The sequence below is a fragment of the Brachycentrus maculatus genome, unplaced genomic scaffold (genome assembly GCF_059751285.1).
Source record: "Brachycentrus maculatus isolate JH-2025_06_01 unplaced genomic scaffold, ASM5975128v1 h1tg000032l, whole genome shotgun sequence".
NCBI lineage: Eukaryota > Metazoa > Arthropoda > Insecta > Trichoptera > Brachycentridae > Brachycentrus > Brachycentrus maculatus.
This window is the reverse complement of record NW_028280786.1, coordinates 427,852-448,984: the sequence shown is the minus strand read 5'-3', so window position 1 is coordinate 448,984 and position 21,133 is coordinate 427,852. Positions and strand designations below refer to the sequence as shown.

At 31.2% G+C, this 21,133-nt stretch overlaps 1 protein-coding gene across 1 annotated transcript; it reads right to left on the bottom strand.

Moving 5' to 3' along the window:
* Positions 1 to 6,734: 6,734 nt before the first annotated feature.
* Positions 6,735 to 19,782, bottom strand: Ssl1 (general transcription factor IIH subunit 2 Ssl1). Its single transcript, XM_088272979.1, has 9 exons — positions 19,562 to 19,782; positions 19,185 to 19,386; positions 18,216 to 18,355; positions 17,051 to 17,213; positions 15,838 to 15,936; positions 15,528 to 15,697; positions 13,677 to 13,817; positions 11,040 to 11,148; positions 6,735 to 9,199 (listed from the first exon to the last, which is right to left on the bottom strand). Exons 1-9 carry the CDS (start codon positions 19,618 to 19,620, stop codon positions 9,035 to 9,037), a joined length of 1,248 nt encoding a protein of 415 aa, XP_088129105.1. The 5' UTR covers positions 19,621 to 19,782; the 3' UTR covers positions 6,735 to 9,034.
* Between the last annotated feature and the right edge of the window lie 1,351 nt (positions 19,783 to 21,133).

Sequence of the window (21,133 nt, the reverse complement as noted above, 5' to 3'; positions counted from 1 at the left end):
ACCTTACTAAGTAGTACCTTACTACCTACCCTAGTGAGTAGTACCGGCTTACCTTACTCTCTACCTCTACTGCCAACGCTAATTTATTCTCTGTGCACGCCACTGCACATACTGAATGTTTGTTATTCTCCTTGATCACGTAAATAAACGTACGCACATGGTCAAGGAACACCATTCCATTGAGTATTCATTCAAACCCTTTTCCGCACCCCAATGGTGCATAGGGTACTGCATTATAAACACAGTGTTATCTTAATCGTCAACACACGAAGGAAAGGTGATCAGCCTTCCGCTTCAGGTACCAGTCCAGGATAATATTGAATCAATATTAGAGTAAAAAAATCACTTATATTTATTTGACCCCCCTGGGAATCGAGCCCGGGACCTCCAGAACGGTAGCCGAGCGTGCTGACCATCACACTACGGAGGCGGACCATTGAATATAGAAGATATTTATTTATTTTTTTACCCAATAAAAGTAGTTAAGAGCGTACAGGTTTTATCAAAATTAAATAAAAACAATTTCGTAGACAATTTAATGGAGATCTTTTTTGCTATCGGCAGCTTTCTTTTAACTCAAACCAAAGTTAATATTGCGGGAAAAACATGGACAAGAATACTTATGCGAATGGGGGAGTGAACACCCGAAAAATGGGGACTTTTGAAAGACACTTCCAGGAACACTTTTGGCAAAAAATCAAACTATTTTTTTCCTCGGTTTTACCTAAAAAAGCTTAATTTGCCTGGACTATCTCTTTAGGGGTGTCATATCCTCGATACACATTTATATTAGGTACATATTACATCCACACTATTTTTTTATGAAACTAATAATAGTTTTCACAAACGTACCGTTTATTTTTTCAATTTTTAATCATGAGTCGCTGGTATAATCAGCCGTTACGATTATCGTACTATTACTTCATTAATCAATCACAAATACCAAAACCAACTTTGTGCCTAATCCTCCTCTGGAAAATATAATACGAGCACGCGTGTTACTTGGCGAAAACCGTGACTGCACAGTTTTTCTACACCAGTTCAAACTCTACTATTTAAATATTTTATCTTTAATTCATTAAAAACAGACGTCAATCAAACATCCGTCACACTTGAGTCTTCAATAATATTATAAAAGTAAAATCTCGTATCAATTAAACGAATCAATCGTTTTAATAACACCAAAAACATTTGCGCTAACGATGTTATAACTTCCATATTCTTCTTCATCTTTGATGAGATATCAAAAAATAAAATGAAAATAACTCCTGTAATTGGAGATAATCCAGATTTTGTGAACAAGTATTTGGACACACTCAAAATGTTGGAAACAGTACGTTACAATCTACATAAGTATGTACATATAAAGGCCAAATTATGAATTATCTTGAAAATTTAGAAATACAAATAAACCTGAATTCTAATAATAATTTATTAAATAATATATTGTTTCAAAATTCTTCGCCATTGCTTTCAATTTTTCCTTTGTTTTCGAACTCCGTTCCTTGACTAACCCCTTCCCCTTACTTTCCCCTCTCCTTATTTATAGAACAATTTTATATTTTATATTTTAGTTATTATACAGACCTGAATGATGGAAGTTTAACTTCTGAAACATGTAGTCTATAATAAAACTCAAGTGGTAAAAAACGAAGTGTTTTCTTTAATTATTGTAAGTATGTACAATATGTACTTGAACATAAAATTTCCTTATAAATTTAAAAAAAATGATAGCTTAGTATTGCAATTGGATATTTTTCCATCAATATACGATAGAGAATTTTCGTTATGTTAGGGCACCAGAAAATATCTTATGTATGTAGTTGTAATTTTCCAGGTGAAGATTTTTAAATTAATCTCCCCCGAATCAGGATTTAAATTTTAAAGATTATAGCTAGAGTTGTATTTATTTAGATTTTTCGGTTATTTACATATTTTTCACGTTTTTACGTATAATATTATGTGTCTATAGTATTTTAATAAGTGTTTTGTGGCAATATAAAAATTAATAGTTTAAAAAATAAATAAGTATTTCGAAGAAAAGGGGTTTTCTCGAATAACCTAATTATTTTCAGTGTAATTTTTTCTTAAAATAAAATTAACCAAGATTATTTTAATATAAAAATTACATACTTGTATTTAATTTTCACTACTTTTGAATTTATTAATTTAAAAACGACTATTTTCAAGAACTACGGATGTTATCAGTGAAAATACAAAAATTAAACTTTTGATAACAATTTGAAAATAAAATGTTTAACGTCTGTACTTCTCAATGTTAGTCCTAAAAGTGGCCGCATTTAAGTGTTTTACTTTTATATTTAAATCGTTATTCCACACAAAGTTGATGCAAAATCAATAAATTATATGAAATTTATGTGTTGAAACATTTGATGTGTTTATGTATAAAAAGGACTGACATAGCTTTTAGTGGGGGAAAATTATAAATATAATAATTATAGATATATATTATTTAATTGGAAATGGTAGATAAGATTCCAATGAAAGGTTTTCCTAATATCTAATCTGATAAAAAAAAATCCTGAAGTGCAGGGTAGAAAATAACATGATTTTGTAATAAAAACAGAGTACAACTTTTATCATTAATCCTCAATAGAGCAATGAAAAAAGGATCTTTTCAAGTATTTTATTTTTTTAATAAATGAAAAAATACTATGATAATAGTACATATATTTAAAAACAGAAAATTACAATTGAAACATGATTTTCATACCTTTACAGCAATGTTCAAACGAATTGCGAAAAAAGGTTTTTTCGTTTAAAACTAAATTTCAAAATATCGTCATAGGCTACATAGAAGACTATAATATAATATTTTGCTGTTATAATCTTCATAGTACCTATGTGTTCAAGTAATAAAACTTAAAACTTTTTACTAGTCACAAAGGGGACCTTTAGCTTCGCTTTCGAAAGCTGTCTTTTCGCTGTCTGGCAAGTAATTATTCGTTTTAAATCTTGGCATGATTGAAATTATTGTTAATTACGGTTAATTTGCTTTATATGGTACATCATCAAAAAGCTGCTATAGATCTCGGGCCGCAATCTGTCGAGCCCTGTATTTTGCTAATCTACGCATAAACAAATCAATCATTATTTTACAATCCTGTTATACATCACTAAAATACAAAAAAACAGCATCAACTGGATTCCTAGATTCCTCGTTTCAAATGTAGTCAAACCCGTTACAAAAAATACGTGCAAATATTTTAATGCTGCGTTTGTTTTTTTAAATGTATGTACATACATATTGTGTACATATATATCGTTTACGGGTTATAGCTTTTAAATCGTTTTCCGAAATTCCTATGTTTTCGAATTCGATGAATACAAAAATAATATTCCTTGAATAATAAATCAAATGAATGAATAAATGAATATAAATATTGTTTTATGAACAAATTAGTCTTTTGCGAAAGAATGTGTAGTGTTTGTTTTAGGAAATTTAAATTCATATTTATTTTCTTTCTCTATAAAAATATATAGCATATCTTTGGTAAAAATAAATATTACTAAAACATAGATTGAAAAAATATTGCTTTTAAATTCATATTTCTACAAACGATAACCATTATTGATTATTATAATACGACCAAGGTGACGGAAATCAAGGCAATAAATTAAACTATTTTGTCGTATTTACTTTGGATAAGCGATCAATTTTACTGTTTTAAAATTAAGGAATACGATTTAATAAAATGTAATACTTATATGATAAGCAATTTTAACAGCTTCTTTCCGTAAACACAGTAGGTTTTGTGCAATTTCTTATGGACAGGTCGGAAATAATTTGCTCATATAATTTTTTGGTAGCAATGTTAGCTCATATGGTCAAAAAGCAAATTTTCGGTACTCAGATCATATAGAAGGGATGACAAACCTTTTTGAGCCGTAGCGCCATTTTTTCCCAAATTAAATAATATATCACGTGCCAAATGCCATGGAAATAAAAATGCATCAAATGTTTGTGTAACACACCGAAAAAATAATTAAGCACTTATTAATGGCAAAATAAAATAAATAAATAAAAAAAGACTTAAAAAGAGAACCCTTTAAACTTCATTATTAGTGAAAATTTTGTTGTTGGATTCTAGATTCCATTTTTTTTATATCGGGTTCATAGCTGGTAGCTTTTAATAGAATAAAAGCAGTGGTACTTTCGACTATAAGCCTACTTCTTATGTCTGATTTAATAAAGTTTTTTTTTTAAAACCACATTGATTTTTTTCTCTCAATTCGCGTGAGAATACAAAATCGCACGCCACCTATGGCACGCGTGACGTAGGTTCGCCATCCCTGATATAACAAGTAGCTGCCTCTACGATTCGAAGTATGGTATTACACAGCTGTGACCAGGTGTGAATTGGTTGTTAAAAATCTGTTTTGATCTGATGTACCCTGATACCTACCTGCATCTTCCTGACGAATGGCAACCCTATTTAGCTGGAAAGTATTTTCAAAATATTCGTAATTTATTTATAATAAATTAAATACGCTTTATTACACGATATTCTTGCAAAAATACTTAATTATTTGTGTAAATGATTTACTTACTTAGTTATCCATATTCGCTCCTCATATGGAGTCCTCAATCTGCCTCCAGACTTCTATTCTTCTGTCTGCTGCCTGGTCTCTCGCATCCTCGCGTCCGTGTTCCGAAGTTCAGACGAGAACTGCCGACGGATTGTCAGCAGTGGACGTCCTGGAGGCCGAGAACCCAATGTAAAAGAGGCAAGCTTTATTAAGGCATGGGAAATACATGACCTAGTCAACTGAATCGCCTTTTCTTGACGACAGTTGTGACCAAAATTTGCTGTTTTGTACGCCGTATTTCCTCATTCTTCACGCAGCAAAACCACCGCACGCCTAAATTCCTTCGCAGGCATCTATTCTCAAAGCTCAGTATATGGCTGCTCTGGGCAAAATATGTATGATTAAGATATGAGTTTAAAAATCATGATTGGCAAAATGTCTGATATTCCAACAAAGTTTCGACCGTCACCATGATTTTTCCATTTAATATTTATACATGAAGATTAAAATTAGAAGTATGATGTATGTATGAAGATTTAAATTAGAAGTAGAAGTTGTCATGAACTTATTACTAGAAATAAGGATAAAATAAGACTGCCATTGTGGAAAAAAACCGAGTCGCAAAATTGTTTAATGTATAAGGGTATGAAAATGTATGATTATATACCTGAATGTATGAAGAATGAAAAGATTCTGAAAGAATTTAAAAATAAATGTTTTTTTTACTGTAAGGAAATGTAAATATATGTATGTGTGATATATATATATATATATATATATATATATATATATATATATATATATATATATATATATATATATATATATATATATATATATATAATAAATAAAAAAGTATCAATGCATTTTTTCGCTTATAATAACACCTTTTATTTCTTTTACAAGTTGATATCTAACTGGTTGAAGTTTGAAAACATATCGAAGATAAAGATGAATAGATAAGAGAGATATTAATCAATAATGTATCAAAACGTATTGATTCATACAATCATTTGTTTCATTGCATTTAAATACCCACATTGTGTTTATTATACGGGCGATTAAACTTCGAGCGTGATCAAAGATATAACTTCAAAATAATCACATTTGTATAAGGTTAACTTAGAGCTAGTTAGAGGGTTATTGGTTGTTTGACAGTTGGTAGCCCTTTTTCGGCGGGAATGTTAAAAAATCCGTCTTTTCATTTTACGTTGGGTCAGTCTGTTTAAATGGAAAAGAAAGAAGATATAATGCACCCAGTTGTAATACAGTAGAACCCTTCTAGTATAGTATAGTGCTGAAGTATTTTTATACATAATAAATTACATGTAGCTATTGCTCTTTTTCAATAATAATAAGAAAATTTATGCAGTTTATGCTGACCAAAGGCATATAAGTATTTTTTTTAATTCATTTAACTGATCAATTTAGATTATAATAGAAATAAAACAGTCATTTTTCAAATGTATTGTGTGATAGCTATCAATTTTCGATGTATTGAGAGAATAAAATTGTATTAATTATACATGTATGTGAAGCAATGATAATACATATTTAAAATCTATGAAATAATAATGACATGTAAAACAAATAAAAATATAGCGACAGCAGCTGTCAAGAAGCAAGCTTTTGGCGGACAGCGTGCTTCTTGACAGTTGCAGTCACTTAACGTGATACTCGCAATAACAGATCTCATTCAGCGTTCGGCAACGCTAGAAGCCGCACGTGATTCCAGGCCTGATTATTTTAGAATATACATACTTATATGATTATTTTTTAGAATAAACAATGAAAAAATATTTGTATTTATATTTTTTAACTCCTTACCTTTCAATAACTGTTTTCTTTTTAAAACCATGTTTATTTGAAGAAAAACTTTTTTTTCAATACGAAAACGATATTTTAAGAAAAAAATTCAATTACGTTAAATGTTACCTGGGTTTGAAGAAAGTTAAGTTGTTATTTAATGTATGTAGGGTCTTACCATTCCCAATTTTTTTGTTTTCAATTTTTTGCGTTGCTGTTTTATAGATATTTTATTTCATATGTAATATTGCCGTATTACAAAAACATTCCTATAATACGGCAACTATGTATAGTTGAGTTTTTCAATATTTTACTTGAAGATATAGGAAAAATAAATAAACAGATGTAAACAATTCAAATAAAATAACAAATAAAAATTGGTTGTAGAAATAATTTTATTTATTTATGGAAATTAATTTTGTACAAGAATGTAATATTTTTACTATGTAGGTACTAAATACAATGTATTTTATAAAAATTAAATATTTTATGTGAATATACATACTTATATGCACTTTTTCTTTGCAGCTAGTGAGAGTAATTGCATTAACATATTACAGCAACAATAAAAAATATGCTGGACATATTTTTTAAAATTCAGTTTACCAGTAAATTAGAACATATTGAAATACTTGTTAATACAACTTATGTCATTTGATGCCAGCTTTTGAGCTGTCATTTCTCAAATGTGTTACTTGATGACTGTCAATTTTCGATGCATTGAAAGAGTAAAATTATATATATTCATTGAACATTGCTCAGGAATGGAAAAAAAATATTCAAGTACATAGTAATAAATTAATGATGATTACTATTATCAACACAATCATAAAGATTAATACATTTTTGTTACTATGTATGCGTGCCATAACTCTTTACTTTGACAGTTAACGTAAACTTTACTAAAGTCATGGTAGGACCGACTAGACTGTAAATTATCTTTGAAAATCTCCTTAAATATAATTTTTAACAGTCATCGTATTGATAAGATACATTAACTGGTTTTTTAAGCAAATGGGACACAAAGGAATGGCAATTTTTCTTAGGATACAAAATGTGAGGCCTTTTTTTTTAAAGTGAAATATTTGTGTTTTTATTATTTACACAAATATTTCAATTTCATACTATTTCTGTGAGCCTAAGCAGGTCATTATTAGAAATAGGTATCAAATTATGGTAGAGTGGGTTCGAACCGAGAAATTCTGACTCGAGAGTCCGCGACACTAACCACGGGACCACAACCCTACACCTTTCCTTTTAACCTTTCCTTTTAACCTTTCCTTCCCGGTGATATGTGTTTACTACAATTTGACTAATAATGAGAATATCGATATAAAATTTAATAGATAAAGGCTCACAATTTTTGTGTTCCTCCTAGTATGTATAACTATGTATTACATTAAATTATTATAATGAATAGTTATTCATTTGTAGTGACGGAAATAAATAATTTGTGAAAAAATTGGGGATAGAATCACCAATACATAAACGTTTCCCAGTGTGTGCGTGCTTGCCGTGCTTTTGTACACGTGGTTTGATGCTGTTTCCCCCAATCTATGTTCAGTAGCGCACAAGCCGTACTCCGCGACGGTTGTGCCAGCTACGCCAGCTATGGCGGCTACTTGCAAAGTTTTTTTCTTCTCATTTTCAGATACTTACCAGACCTAACATTGCAAAAATGGTCAAAAAAAGCAACATTTAGAAATATTAATATTTTTTGGGTTTTTATATCACATTTTAATATGGTCTACAAAATACATATCATTGTTGCATGTGGAAGTTTTTACCACCGTAAGGGAAAGGTTAATCTCTTTTTTATAGACCTTTTATCAAATTAACTAATAAACATGTAAACATGAATAACAGTTAACAATAAGCATATCACTGTGTACAGTGGCGGTTCGAAGCGTCTCAATTTAAATAAAATGGATCAGTGAGATGCATACTAATTTTATTAATTTCTGAAGAAGTTTGTAATAATTATTACATACAAGGTTTTCATAAAGTAATTTTACAATTACTTTTAAAGTGGTCAAAGTAGGTATTTTCTTCTTCGTCTTCAAACCCTTATCCACACCCCAATGGTGCATAAGGCACTGCATCATATAAAAACAGTGTTATCGTGATTGTTAACAAATGAAGGAAAGGTGATCAGCCCTCCGCTTCAGGTACCAGTCCAGGGTAATATGAAATAAATATTAGAGTGAAAAAATCACTTATCGAATAGGGAATCAAATCCAGGACCTCCAGTACAGTAGCCCAGCGTGCTAACCATTACACTACGGAGGCGGAGGTATTTTCACTTGTTTATAATTGTATTAATATATTTATCTTTAATACCGACTATTAATGCATTTGTGATTTTAAAAAAGGCACATTAATTCAATGAAACTTGTTTAAAAAAGAAGGATTAATAATAATTACGAGATAACAGGAGATTGATTGGTACATTGAAAATTATAATGACAACAAGGTAGTTAAATTTTATACACAATATTTTTAGTGTAACTGAATTTTTATTAAAAAATGGTGGATATCCGGAATTATGTATATCCCCATCTCTACAGAACTCATCTATGTTGAGGCATCAATAAACCAATTTTAAAACCAGCAACAAAATAAAAAAGGTTTGTTTACGAATCATTTGCAAAATTCATTATCCTAAAATACATTGTTGTTAGTCGATGGTGATTGGTTCAGCTTTCTGCGGTAGTTTGGCCGTGTTATTGGCTACTGAACTCCCAGATAAAGATGAGCAGCCGGGGCACGCGTGGAGGCTCTCGTGGACGAATATATCACAGTCGCAGCAGAAGGATTTATTGCAAGTACCGCATTCATAGATCTGCAAAGAAAGGAGAGAAAATTATACAATTTCAGAAATCTCGTTTATTACGGGAATGGCGCTCTAAACTGATCAAAATCAAATTCGATTCCACCAAAATAGGCCTCATTTAGAGCTGGATTTTTTTATATCCCTGTAAATAAAGGGATGGTAAAAAAAGTTATAATTTTATCTGCAAAAGGGTGAATTTAATTGCTGAAAGGCTTTGGACAAAACTGACATTTTAAGGGCAAAAACAATAGATTTTTACAAAAAAATATATTTCTATGTTTCACTAAAAATTAGTTGAATTTGTTAATATTATTGACAAATCAGAATTTTAGGAATTAGTGGCACACAGCGACACCTTCTCCGAGGTCGACCGCCAAAATACATCGGCGTCATCATCGTTATATTGACAGGTGGCACTTTTGGCAAAGTATACCAGAGTCGATATATCCATTCTCAGAATAAAGTCAAAGTTGTTGTGTACACCTAGTCAATTAAAGGGAAGGTTTTCTATGTATTTGTAATTATTCCTATGTAGCTTAAATACATCAACACTCACATATATTTATTTTACCCCTCCCCCCTGAAATTGACTTGTTACAGTACAGTCTATAAAGATTGTACTATCACGATTTCAATTTCTGAGGGTCGGGGGGAACAAATATAAGTGGCTATGATTAATATTTAGTTTAAATTCTCTTTATTATTTTTTTACATCTCATCAAAGATAAAGAAGAATATGGAAGTCTGGGAATTTACGTGGCTGACGACTGTCATAGGCTGGTTTAAGTGATCACTTTACACGCATGTAACATTCACCAATTCTTCCATATTCTTCTTCATCTTTGATGAGATGTCAAAAAATAATATGAAAATAACTCCTGTGATTGGAGATAATCCAGATTTTATGAACAAGTATTTGGACACACTCAAAACGTTGTTAATAAATTGTCTATATTTAAAGAGCATACTATCACGCGTTCAATTTCTGGGGGGGGGGGAATAAAATAAATATAAATGGCTATTATTAGTATGTATTTAGTTCTAGCTACATGGGAAAATTACAAATACATAAAAACCCTTCCCTATTATTGACTCGGAGTACACAAGACCTTTTAGTAATTCATTTTATTACTTTTTGATACAAACAGTCAATTGGTAGCATTATTTCTATGTTCCAGCAATTGAACATCCAACTCATTTAGATACAATAAATAAACACTTTATTGCAAGTAGACGACAAAGCGTGACAAGGTCAAGAAGAAACTATATTAGTTTTATTAGAAGATGAAATGCTATAATGCACTCGAGTAATCATTTATAAATTGTGAGACAAGAAGCAATCGTTGTGATGTTTGACATTGAACCTGACAAATCTCCACTTATTTGCGATGCGTAAATATATTAATTAATGTAACGAAATATATAAATTGTCTTTAATGACTTTACATTAACCGGGATGATGGATGCCGCAATATAGACCAAAACATTCACTCAAAGTGCTAATGATATAGCAAAATAATAAAGAGCTAATAAGAATTTAACATGTGTTAAAGATGGCATAAAAATAAGAAATCAGGAATAATATAACATTAACACGTTCCGTGTCAAACACGGCTCCCGTGTCTATACAAATATTGCAGCCATGCGTTGATGAGAGCCGTGTTAAATAAAGATAAAGATTAGTAGTCGGTTTTGTGTGTTTTGAAAACACAAAATAATACACTTATTTATGATGTTTAAATAGAAGTAGAATTTGATTTTGAACTAAATTATAGGTTTTCGAGAATTTGCGCTTTTGACATTATATTAAAGGCATTGAACGTGTTAACATAAACAAATTGATCCTTACAAATTTATCAGTATCTTCGAAATTCCTGATACAGGAAAAACAGTATTCCACCTGCTTTTCATACGGTGTCTCCTTAAATGCATCTACTGGAAACAAGTGGTGATAGGATCTGCAATAAAATATATGCATAAACATACACATACATGTATGAGAAACTTAACTATAACTATTCAGCGGGAACATTAGTAAATTTTGATGTAAATGATATCATTTTTGTGTGATTTAAAAAAAACTTTTGAAATACTTCTAGAGTAATAAATATTAAATTGTGGTGCAGATACAGGTCAGGCAAGTACTTACTGGCATGTGGTAAAGTCCAGCTACAGAAAAAAAATCTTTGGACTAAGGATTGAGCAAACATCTTACAAAAACTAGATTCAGTAAAAAATATGTATATTAATTTAAATTTTGGTTTCAAGAACAAGGTTCTCATAACCTTTACATCTTTGTAATAGTAAAAAGGAAATACAATATAAAAAAATAATTAAGAGATACGTACAGCATTTTTTAAAAGGTATATTATGTCTTCTACAATAATGTAACGCATGTAATCTTATAAATTTAAATTTACAGGATTCGAAAATTCACAAGTTCCGACCGAATTACAGTATCTACTCAATGAATTAGGGCCACGCAGAATTTCACGCAATTTCTCAATTCAAACAGGAATAACTCAGAGAAAACCTTGAATAAAACAAAATTGAATTTTATTTACACATGAAAACTTTATTACGCTTAAATTATGCATATATTTTCATATAAATATAGTTAGTATTTAGTATTTCCACCTTTGGCAGAAATAACTGCCTCAATTCTTTTTGGCATACTTAAAATGCACTGTTTTATCATGTTTTTTATTTCTTCGTCTTCTGACCAAATTTTTTGAATATTTTTTTTTAGATAGTCTACTGTCGGATTTGGAAATGAGTATACCTTATTTTTAACATGCTCCATACGTTTTCTATAGGATTAAGGTCCGGAGAATTTCCAGGCCAGGGGAGCAAGGGCAGATTTTTGTTAGACAAAATTTTTATTATTGATTTAGCCCGGTGGCAAGGTGCCCCATCCTGCATGAAGGTGTATGGACCTTCTGTTGGGTCGAGTGTATGGTAGAAGGGCAATAAAATTCGTTCGAGGACCTGCTTATAGGAATTTCGGTTCATTGTTCCTTCCACGAAAAACAACGGCCCAGGTAAATTGTTAATAATACATGACCATATCATTGTTGCAGGGGGGTGTTTGATAACTTTTACCACACAGGCCTCATTGTAACGTTCCATTGGTGTTCTCCTGACGAATCGACGGCTCTCTGTCGCGGCTTCTAACTGGCACTCATCACTAAAGATGACCTGAAAAATAATGAAAATTTAAGTTTAATTCAAATATATAAGTTTATTTACTAAAATGATATGTTGAAAATTCAATTTAAATAAATACCTTTTTCCAATCATCTACCGAGTAATTTCGATGTAGCCTGGCCCATTTTAATCGATCCGCTTTCATTCATGGTGTCAATTTTGGTACTTTTACAGGGCGCCTGCATTTTAGATTTACTTCGTAAAGACGTCGCCTCAGTGTTGATACCGATATATTTATACCCTCTTCTTCCAATTTTATTTTTAATGTTTTTGCTGATGCACTACGGTTTTCTAAGGCACTTTGAACGATTTTTCGATCAGTCCTCGGTGTTGTTTTTCTAATCCTACGACAGTTCTTTCGCCGATTGCTGGTGGCGGGTGACTGATTTTTTATTGATTTTGAAATTCGGTCCACTGTTTGACGAGAAACGTTTTCTTTTTTTGAAATTTCTCTATTAGATAGTATTCCTAATTTCAGTATCACTATAACACTAGACTTTTTTTCCTCAGAAATGTCTTTACTTTTTCCCATTTTGTCCTTTTCAAAAAAAACACTTGTGTTTACAAAAAAAAATTATACTTTATGAACTAAAATTAAAAATTAAGTTTTTTTCACAAGACACGATAACTATATAACCTCTCTGAACAAAACAACAACCAGAACTCAAGAAACTTCACTAATAAATGAGATAGGACTATTTTTTGAACTTTCAACTATCTGTCTACCTGTGCTAATTAGGGACCTTTCTCAGAAAAAGGGTTTGAAATTTTGTAAAGGCTTAAATAATCCAGGTATATTTAACATATTATTGAAGGTAATATACATGATATTAGATGTCAATAGAAAACTTAAAGTATTTATGTAAAATAAATATAATAATCCAAAAGATTTCAGAGTATTCAAAAAAATAATGGGTGGCCCTAATTCATTGAGTAGATACTGTAGAAGGATTTTGCCATTTTTGTTTGTAGGCCAAGTTTTGTCTCACCCAATTTTTTTTAAAAATTCCAGGTAGATAGTAACATTCCAATGAGAAAAAAATTATTTGTCCTCTGCTCCGCATAATGTTGTAATTGATACGAGTAAAAAAATGTGAGCTTGCATTTTAACTCAATATTTGACATACGAGTTATGAGAAAAAAATCAATATTAAATGAGATTCAACATTGGACCAGTAAGAGTTAAATGTCGAGCCTTTTGATTATTTCTCTTTTCCCGGATAGATCTGTAAAATTTGAGACTGAAGTCTATTTTGGAAATTTAAAATGTATTTGTTACCTGGCTAGGTGAGGGGCAGACGCAAGTGTAAGGTCACAGGTTCGACACTGTACGGGAAGCTCGCAGTAACGACTACGACACTGAGGACAGAGATGACCACCACTCGATACTTTACTAGGTTCTTCTATGTCTTCCAAGTGACTGAAATTGAAAATATATTAAAATTGTAAAAAAGACAAACCTTACCGTCAAAAGAAAATTAGTCCCAAAGGAATATAAGCGGAAATTTTGTGTTTCCGTTTATTATTTAAGGATCATAAAATTTATTTCAAAATAAAATTTGCTGTGATATTTTATTTACTGTTTTAGCATTCACTTTGTCATAAGAGCGGTCGGGGATCTTTTTTCATTACCCCAAAATATTTTTGCGTAAGTCGATATTACTCCCTCCCCCATTTCGAAAAGAAGACAATCAATGAATATTTTAAATAAACATTATTTATTAAATTAATTTACACGGAAAGTAAAATAAAAGTTTTATGAAAATAGTAAGTATGTAATGATGTATGTATATGTAAGATGTAAGAGCAATTTGAATAAAGTCTTTAGCGTTTAATCGATTTCTGTTCTTTGTTTTTATGTTCATTAGAATGGAAAAGCCTTGTTCACAAAGGGAAGTTGTTGTAAATGGCAGCAACTTTTTTACCGCCTCTTAATGTGCAATTTTGAAAGCCTTCACACCTTTTGACAACCAAAAAGACGACAGATTTGCTTTGCTAAAAAAAATCTTTATTACCTCAAAAAATCATTATTACTCCATTTGAGGTAATTTACCCCGGTTCCGCTGTGGTAAGACATGATGAAATTGCAAATGAAAACACATGTTTTTTACCACTTTATGTTTATATTTAGACCCGAAGATGGAAGCATCTGTAGCCTCCGAAACTAGTCGTTAAAATAAATATAACTCAATTGGTACAAATAAGTGTCTTCATTTACAAGTGCTATAATATCATCAATCCAGTGGCAAGTTGCAAATCTCCAAAAATATAATTTTTAAATGTTGGAATTTGAAGTTTATAACTGGTATCTAAATTCATACGTACATTCTTACTAAACCAGCATCACATGTAGTTATATACCTACAATTTGGAATTGCTAAACATATTTTACATTTTGACTATATGTTTTTTATTAGTTTCATGAAGTTTTTGTGCACTTTGTCATAGCGGAATTGGTTTTAACCAAGTCAACCATATAGGAAAGTCAAGTAGGCGTGTATTGGGAGTCATGGCATGAGAGTGGGCTAGGTGACAATCTTTAGGAGCTAAATATTACATACCTTACCTTAAGGGTCCCTACTATTGGGTTCCTGGTTCACCCCCATACCAGGACTCCGAAAACAACCCCAAATCAACTTCGCCCCTTGGTAGACTTAGTTCAAAACAATTCTACTACCATATAGCAAATTGTCTGTAATACAGACTTCATTATTAGAATTTTAATGACACACCTAATTTGTTGAAAAATTAATATTTATACGCCTCCATAGTGTAATGGTCAGCTTGCTCGGCTACCGTACTGGAGGTCCCAGGTTTAATTCCCAGGGAGGGGGGGCAAATAAATGTGATTTTTTTCACTCTAATATTGATTCAATATTACCCTGGTGCCTGAAGCAGAGGGCTGATCACCTTTCCTTCATGTGTTAACGCTCAAGATAACACTGCGTTTATAAGATGCAGAGCCCTATGCATCATTGGGGTGTGGATAAGGGTTTGAAGAAGAGAAGACATTTTTATTGACAATACAAAGATTTTGGTTAATTTACGATATTGTTGAAAAAGGTAAAATAATAATATTAATATTTGGAATTAACAAATTTTACTTTGTGTTTAGAGGAAAATAACTTACCACATGCAGACTGTTAGTAAAGGATCTTTGGAGTCATCATCCTGGACGGAGATGGGTCCACTGTGAGGGAATCCCATCTTCACGAGACAGGCAGCTGTAGGTTTAGCATGAGCGGGAGGCGATACGTGAGCCAATAGTTGTGCTCGGTAGTGACAATCATCCAGGATTACCTATAAATGTGAAGATCTATAAACATAAAGTAAAACCTTGGTTGGAAAACCAATTACATATACGTGCAGTATTGGCGGTGATATATTTAAAAATATATGTAGGAAATATATGTATTTTATGTGTAGGAAAATAAACTTACACCATATACGCCACCAGTTTCTTGACACAAATGTCGGCAGACTCTGACCTCGGCAGCTAATCCGATAACAGAACAACGAATCCCATCTGTTTTTAAAGACTGGAGACAACAAAACACATTTTATATTAATATACAATTCTATTTTATTTATTGTTAAAATTGTTTTATAAAAAGGAAGAGGGGAAAGTTAGGGAGAGGGGGTTAGTCAAGGGGCGGAGTTTGAAAACAAAGGAAAAATGGAAAGCAAAGGTGAAGAATTTTGAAACAATAGATTATTTAATAAATTATTATTAGAATTTAGGTTCGAAACTAGTAGTCTTTAATAAAACTCAAGTGGTATAAGTGTTTCCTTAATCATTCTAATGTACAATTCAGTGCACAAACACAGAATTTATTAACCTGAAATGAAAACCCACATCACTTCTGCTGATTCAATTGAATCTTTGTGTCTTATTAACTATTCCTTCCTGGTAATATTTATTTACTACAATTCGACACCAATAATGAGAATATCAATATAAAATACAATGGATACGTGCTCAGAATTTTTGTATTCCTCCGTAATATAATTGCGTATTACATAAAAGTATTATTATACATTTATGTAATACGCAATTATATTACATAAAAGTTATTCATTTGCAGCAACAGAAATAAATAAATTGTGAAAAAACACAAGTCGTCAGCGGTGTGTCGCTGCGCCAGCTATGGCGGCTACTTGCAGTGTATTTTTTTCTCGTTTTCAGATACTTATTAGAGCAAACATTACAAAATTGTTACATTTCAACTTCAACTCTGGTCAATAAATCAACATTTAGGAATATTCATATTTTTTCCGTTTTTAAATCACATTTTCATATGATGTGCAAATATTTCTCCTCTCCTTTCCTTCTTTTCCTTCCTGCTAAATCTATTATTTTATACCATACCCTTTTTTTTAAATCTCTGAACGTTTTTTAATAGTTTTATAACATAAATGTGGAATTGCTTAATTGGCTTTTTTTAACGTAACTCTTTTTGTTAATGTAATGTAATGTTTATTATTGTTAAAGTAACTATTGTTTATTATATAATTTTTTATATGTAAAGCTGTACAATTCCCAAACAAATAAAAAATCAAATAAAATAAAATAAAAAATAAATTCAAATCACCGTTGTACGTGGAAGTTTTTAGCACCGTAAGGGAAAAGTCAAAGATGCAGTTGATGTGTACCTGTATGGTAGTATGAATATCTCCCGGGTCACACGTGGTAAGGCTGGCACTGATGATGAGGATCTCTCGACAGGCATGGGCGGGAAGTGCCTTGAGGTGCCGGGCGCACGTATCCAGGGAATTCTGCAACGAAGGCTCTCCAACCAGCGCAGAATCCGATAGGCTAATAGGGATAACAAAATGTTCTTTTTTTACAAAATTAAAATTTACATTTTTTGTTGCTCAAAAATAAAACATTATTTATGGTATATAGTACTTATAGTAACTATCTCGCTATCACCTAATGCATTGTTCCGCAAAATGTGTGCTGCGGCACACTGGTGTACCAAGGCGATTAGTTGGTGTGAAAGCGGAAAAAAGTCTAGTTTTGTGAAAATAAACAATTGCTCCAAATTTTAATTGCCTGTGCTCAGTTAAGTAGGCACACATTTCGCATTAATCATAATATGTTAGATACATATGTTATCATAATATGGTAAATATGCACCTCTAAAATTTCTTAATTTGGTAGATGTACCTTGAATAGGAAAAGTTTGGGGAACACTGACCTACTGTGTTGTTGGTACTATGTACCAACAACACCTGATAGTAAGAATTTCTATACATCTTTTTTTCCCGGGTAATGCTTGTTTCAAAGCATGGAGTCGCAAAGCGCCGCTTAATTTTCGAGTGACACACACTCCAAAGCAATGAATTTCTTGTAAAATAGACGTGGTCACGCGATTGTTAAAGTAATTAATCAACAGTCTATTATAACTAAATATTGATAATGGATTTAATTTACTCATATTTTGCAAGTTTTCTTTAACTCGTCCAATTGTAAGTTTCCATAAAGAAAATGATCCTAGAGTGAATATTTTTAATGAAATTTAAACAAAAAATCAAAGTATTTACCATAATAACATACTTTTACTTAGAAAGCATTTAATAAAATAAAGTGTCGGTTTTATTTTTTTATGCTCAATAGAAAATTACTACATAAAAATTGTTTTTCTTAGGACAGCTGTACATTTTACATAATTAACAATGGGAAACATATTTTTCTTTATTTAAATGGTCATCATTTAGGGATGTAACAAAGACAGCAGTTAATGATTAAACGAATAACGTAAAACACATAAAAAAAGGTTCAAAAGCATAAAATACAATGTATTGGTAAACTTACCCATGAAGAGCTCTGATGTGCCTTCGGGCACTTCCTCCCAGTGGACTTACTTTCTCGGCTCTTTTATTTCTCATCACCACTATGCCCAGTTGACTTAGTGGGTTCTGATCAAAGAATTCTTCAATGAATTCCTCTAGTAACTGAAAATAAACTACATGTATATCATAGCAACAAAGACATAAATTATAATTATAAGGAATATATCCTTAATTGTATGCTACTGAAAATATCACGGATATATAATTGTACTAGCAGTTGTTCGATGACTGGTACATAACACATTGTTTGCGGGAAGTGCTTAAAAGCGTCTTTTAGATACTATTTTTTGACATCTCATCAAAGATGAAAAAGAATATGAAAGTCTGGGCATTTATGGGGCTGACGACCGTCATCTTTTAGATACTGTTGGTATAGAGCAGGAGATGCTTATAAGCATTCTGTTTGCTTACTTTTGGTAGAGCGCGAGAGACACCAAAAAACATTGTACAGATCGGAATTGGGTTTGCTGTTACGTACGATTAGTATACTGAGGGTCGGGCGGCAAACTATCTGAGAATAATTAGGGTTGTGGTTGATGAAAAAACTGCCCGACAAAATTGTATTAAAACAAATTGACATTGTATAAGCCAAATTGAGAAAACCATTTAGAAATATTGTAAAAGTTATAAGTACTTCTACAAGGGGAGATTTTATATTTTTCGATGTTAATGATAAATGATAAATCTATGATTTTCAGTATAATAAAATGAATTCGGCTCCATTCATTTTATCTAATGTTTTACACTACATTATTCTCTTGCTATCCCTGATTTAATAATCTAACCTTGCCCAAGGCTTAAAATTTAAAATGCAATAAATGAGATCTAACAGTCAATTTACAACATAGCACTATTTATTTTTTTGTTAATAATTTTAAGTTTTACCGATTTTCCATATTACTAAGAATGAGGATGAATTAATCAATATTACCTTTAAAGAACATAAGAATCTGGTGGGTTTAAGATCCTGCGATGTCATGGCTTCAGAAGCATCAAGAATCAAATAAAAGTAGCGCATCATCCCGAGTCGAGGTCTTCCCCTTCTCTCTGCCAATCTTTTCCTCTTCTCTCTCTGGACAATCTCGGCCACTGATGCTTCCAATAACCCATCATCATCCTCTTTAATAGCCTCCCTGATAAGGAAAATACAAATTCTAACCTCAATAACTAAGCATTATACTATTATCAGTCCAACAAAAGAACGCTTTAATAATTCAAGCCATTTCGCCACTTTGCTTTGTGTCAAGAGAGGTTTAATTGTAGTTACAATATTATAAATTATAATAACGGTTTTGAAGAGAAACTCACCAAGTTTTTTCGTAACCGGTTTCCCATCTGTATTCTTTAGCGTCATCTTCGTCTCCCATTTTGAATATTCTGTCGACTTGGGAAAATAATATAAATATTAGTATAAACTCGCAATTTTTTACAAATAAATCGCTTCAAATGATATGGATAGCACACAGCCGGAAACCATATATCCTGTATTTTTATTTTTTCGCGTACAATTTGACAGTTTCAGTGTTGTCAAGATGAAATACCCTTGTGAATTTCAAATTAATTTCCCAACATCTAGGGTAAAAAAATTAACTATGCTGGAGATAATTTTATTTTTCACAAACCATTATATTCTAATATTTCTGGAACGAAACTAAACATTTATGGTCGTCATTTTAGTAGAATAACATTGTTTATTGTTATATTATACGGTATGGACAAAAAATTATATTATTACAAGCAACCAAATATTATTATTTTGTTTGTATACAATATTAGAATGGTGAAACGGATAAATTCAACATTGTTACTAAGTATATGCGAATAAAATTGGCAAGTCCACTTTGCAGTGTGTTTTTGATAAATAATTAACTGGTCGATAGTTTCCGATTTTTTTTTAAATATACACATAAAATAAATATAACATTACTAACAATTTGAAAACGCAAATAAAAATATTTAGAAAAAGAAAAGAAGAAAATGGTAAATTCAATATTGTTACCACTAAGTATAACCAACTCGTCAACAATATCTAAATATTTTTGCCTAAAGAAATAAAAATAATGAAAAATTTGAAATAGCAAATGAAGAATAAAAAGAAAAATCTTAAATTCAAACGATAAAAAATAATGTTTTGATAAAAACCATTCATATATACTAATAGATAATTTTTTTATAAAAATTATAGGATATTCCGTTACAGCAATAGAAAGAAATTTTATAGGTATGGAATTACTTTACAACATAACGCGCGCAAGTGTATTCTATATTTACCACACATTTGATGACAAATCTAAAGAGAACTCCTAACACAGTCGCACCGCCATTGGCCCATAACCATTGGCACTGTTTTGTAATGATACGTATATTTTTTTTTCAATCTAGATTTTTACATTCAATGTGGGATTTTAAATATGTTTTTTTTTTCAGAAGTACCTATATCTTTCATCAACGTGTAAAAAGTACAGATGTAAACAATTTTATAATGATCTTTGTTGTTCCACAAAGTTAACACTAAATAAGTAAAATAATTTAACTCGGGAAAGTCTTGCTTTAAATCGAGACGTATGGCATCCCTGATTCATTATTATGTTTTACTAGCCAAATGTGTGTGGATACCACCACAATAGTATTATTGGTTAATATTTCCAAAGTATTCCCCGAAAATATGCATAAAGCATTTTTTTGTCTTTGGTTCCACTGGGAAAAATACTGATTTCAAAATTTTTACTATAAATTAGTGTTTTGAAAATTGCCTTCGGTGTACCTCCATATCCTGAAGATTGCATGTTTCAGATCCTCGTGAAATGCTAATATATTTACCTAAATATTTTTAGAATATATGAATATTATGTGTCAGTATTTTAGAAATGCGTTTATATT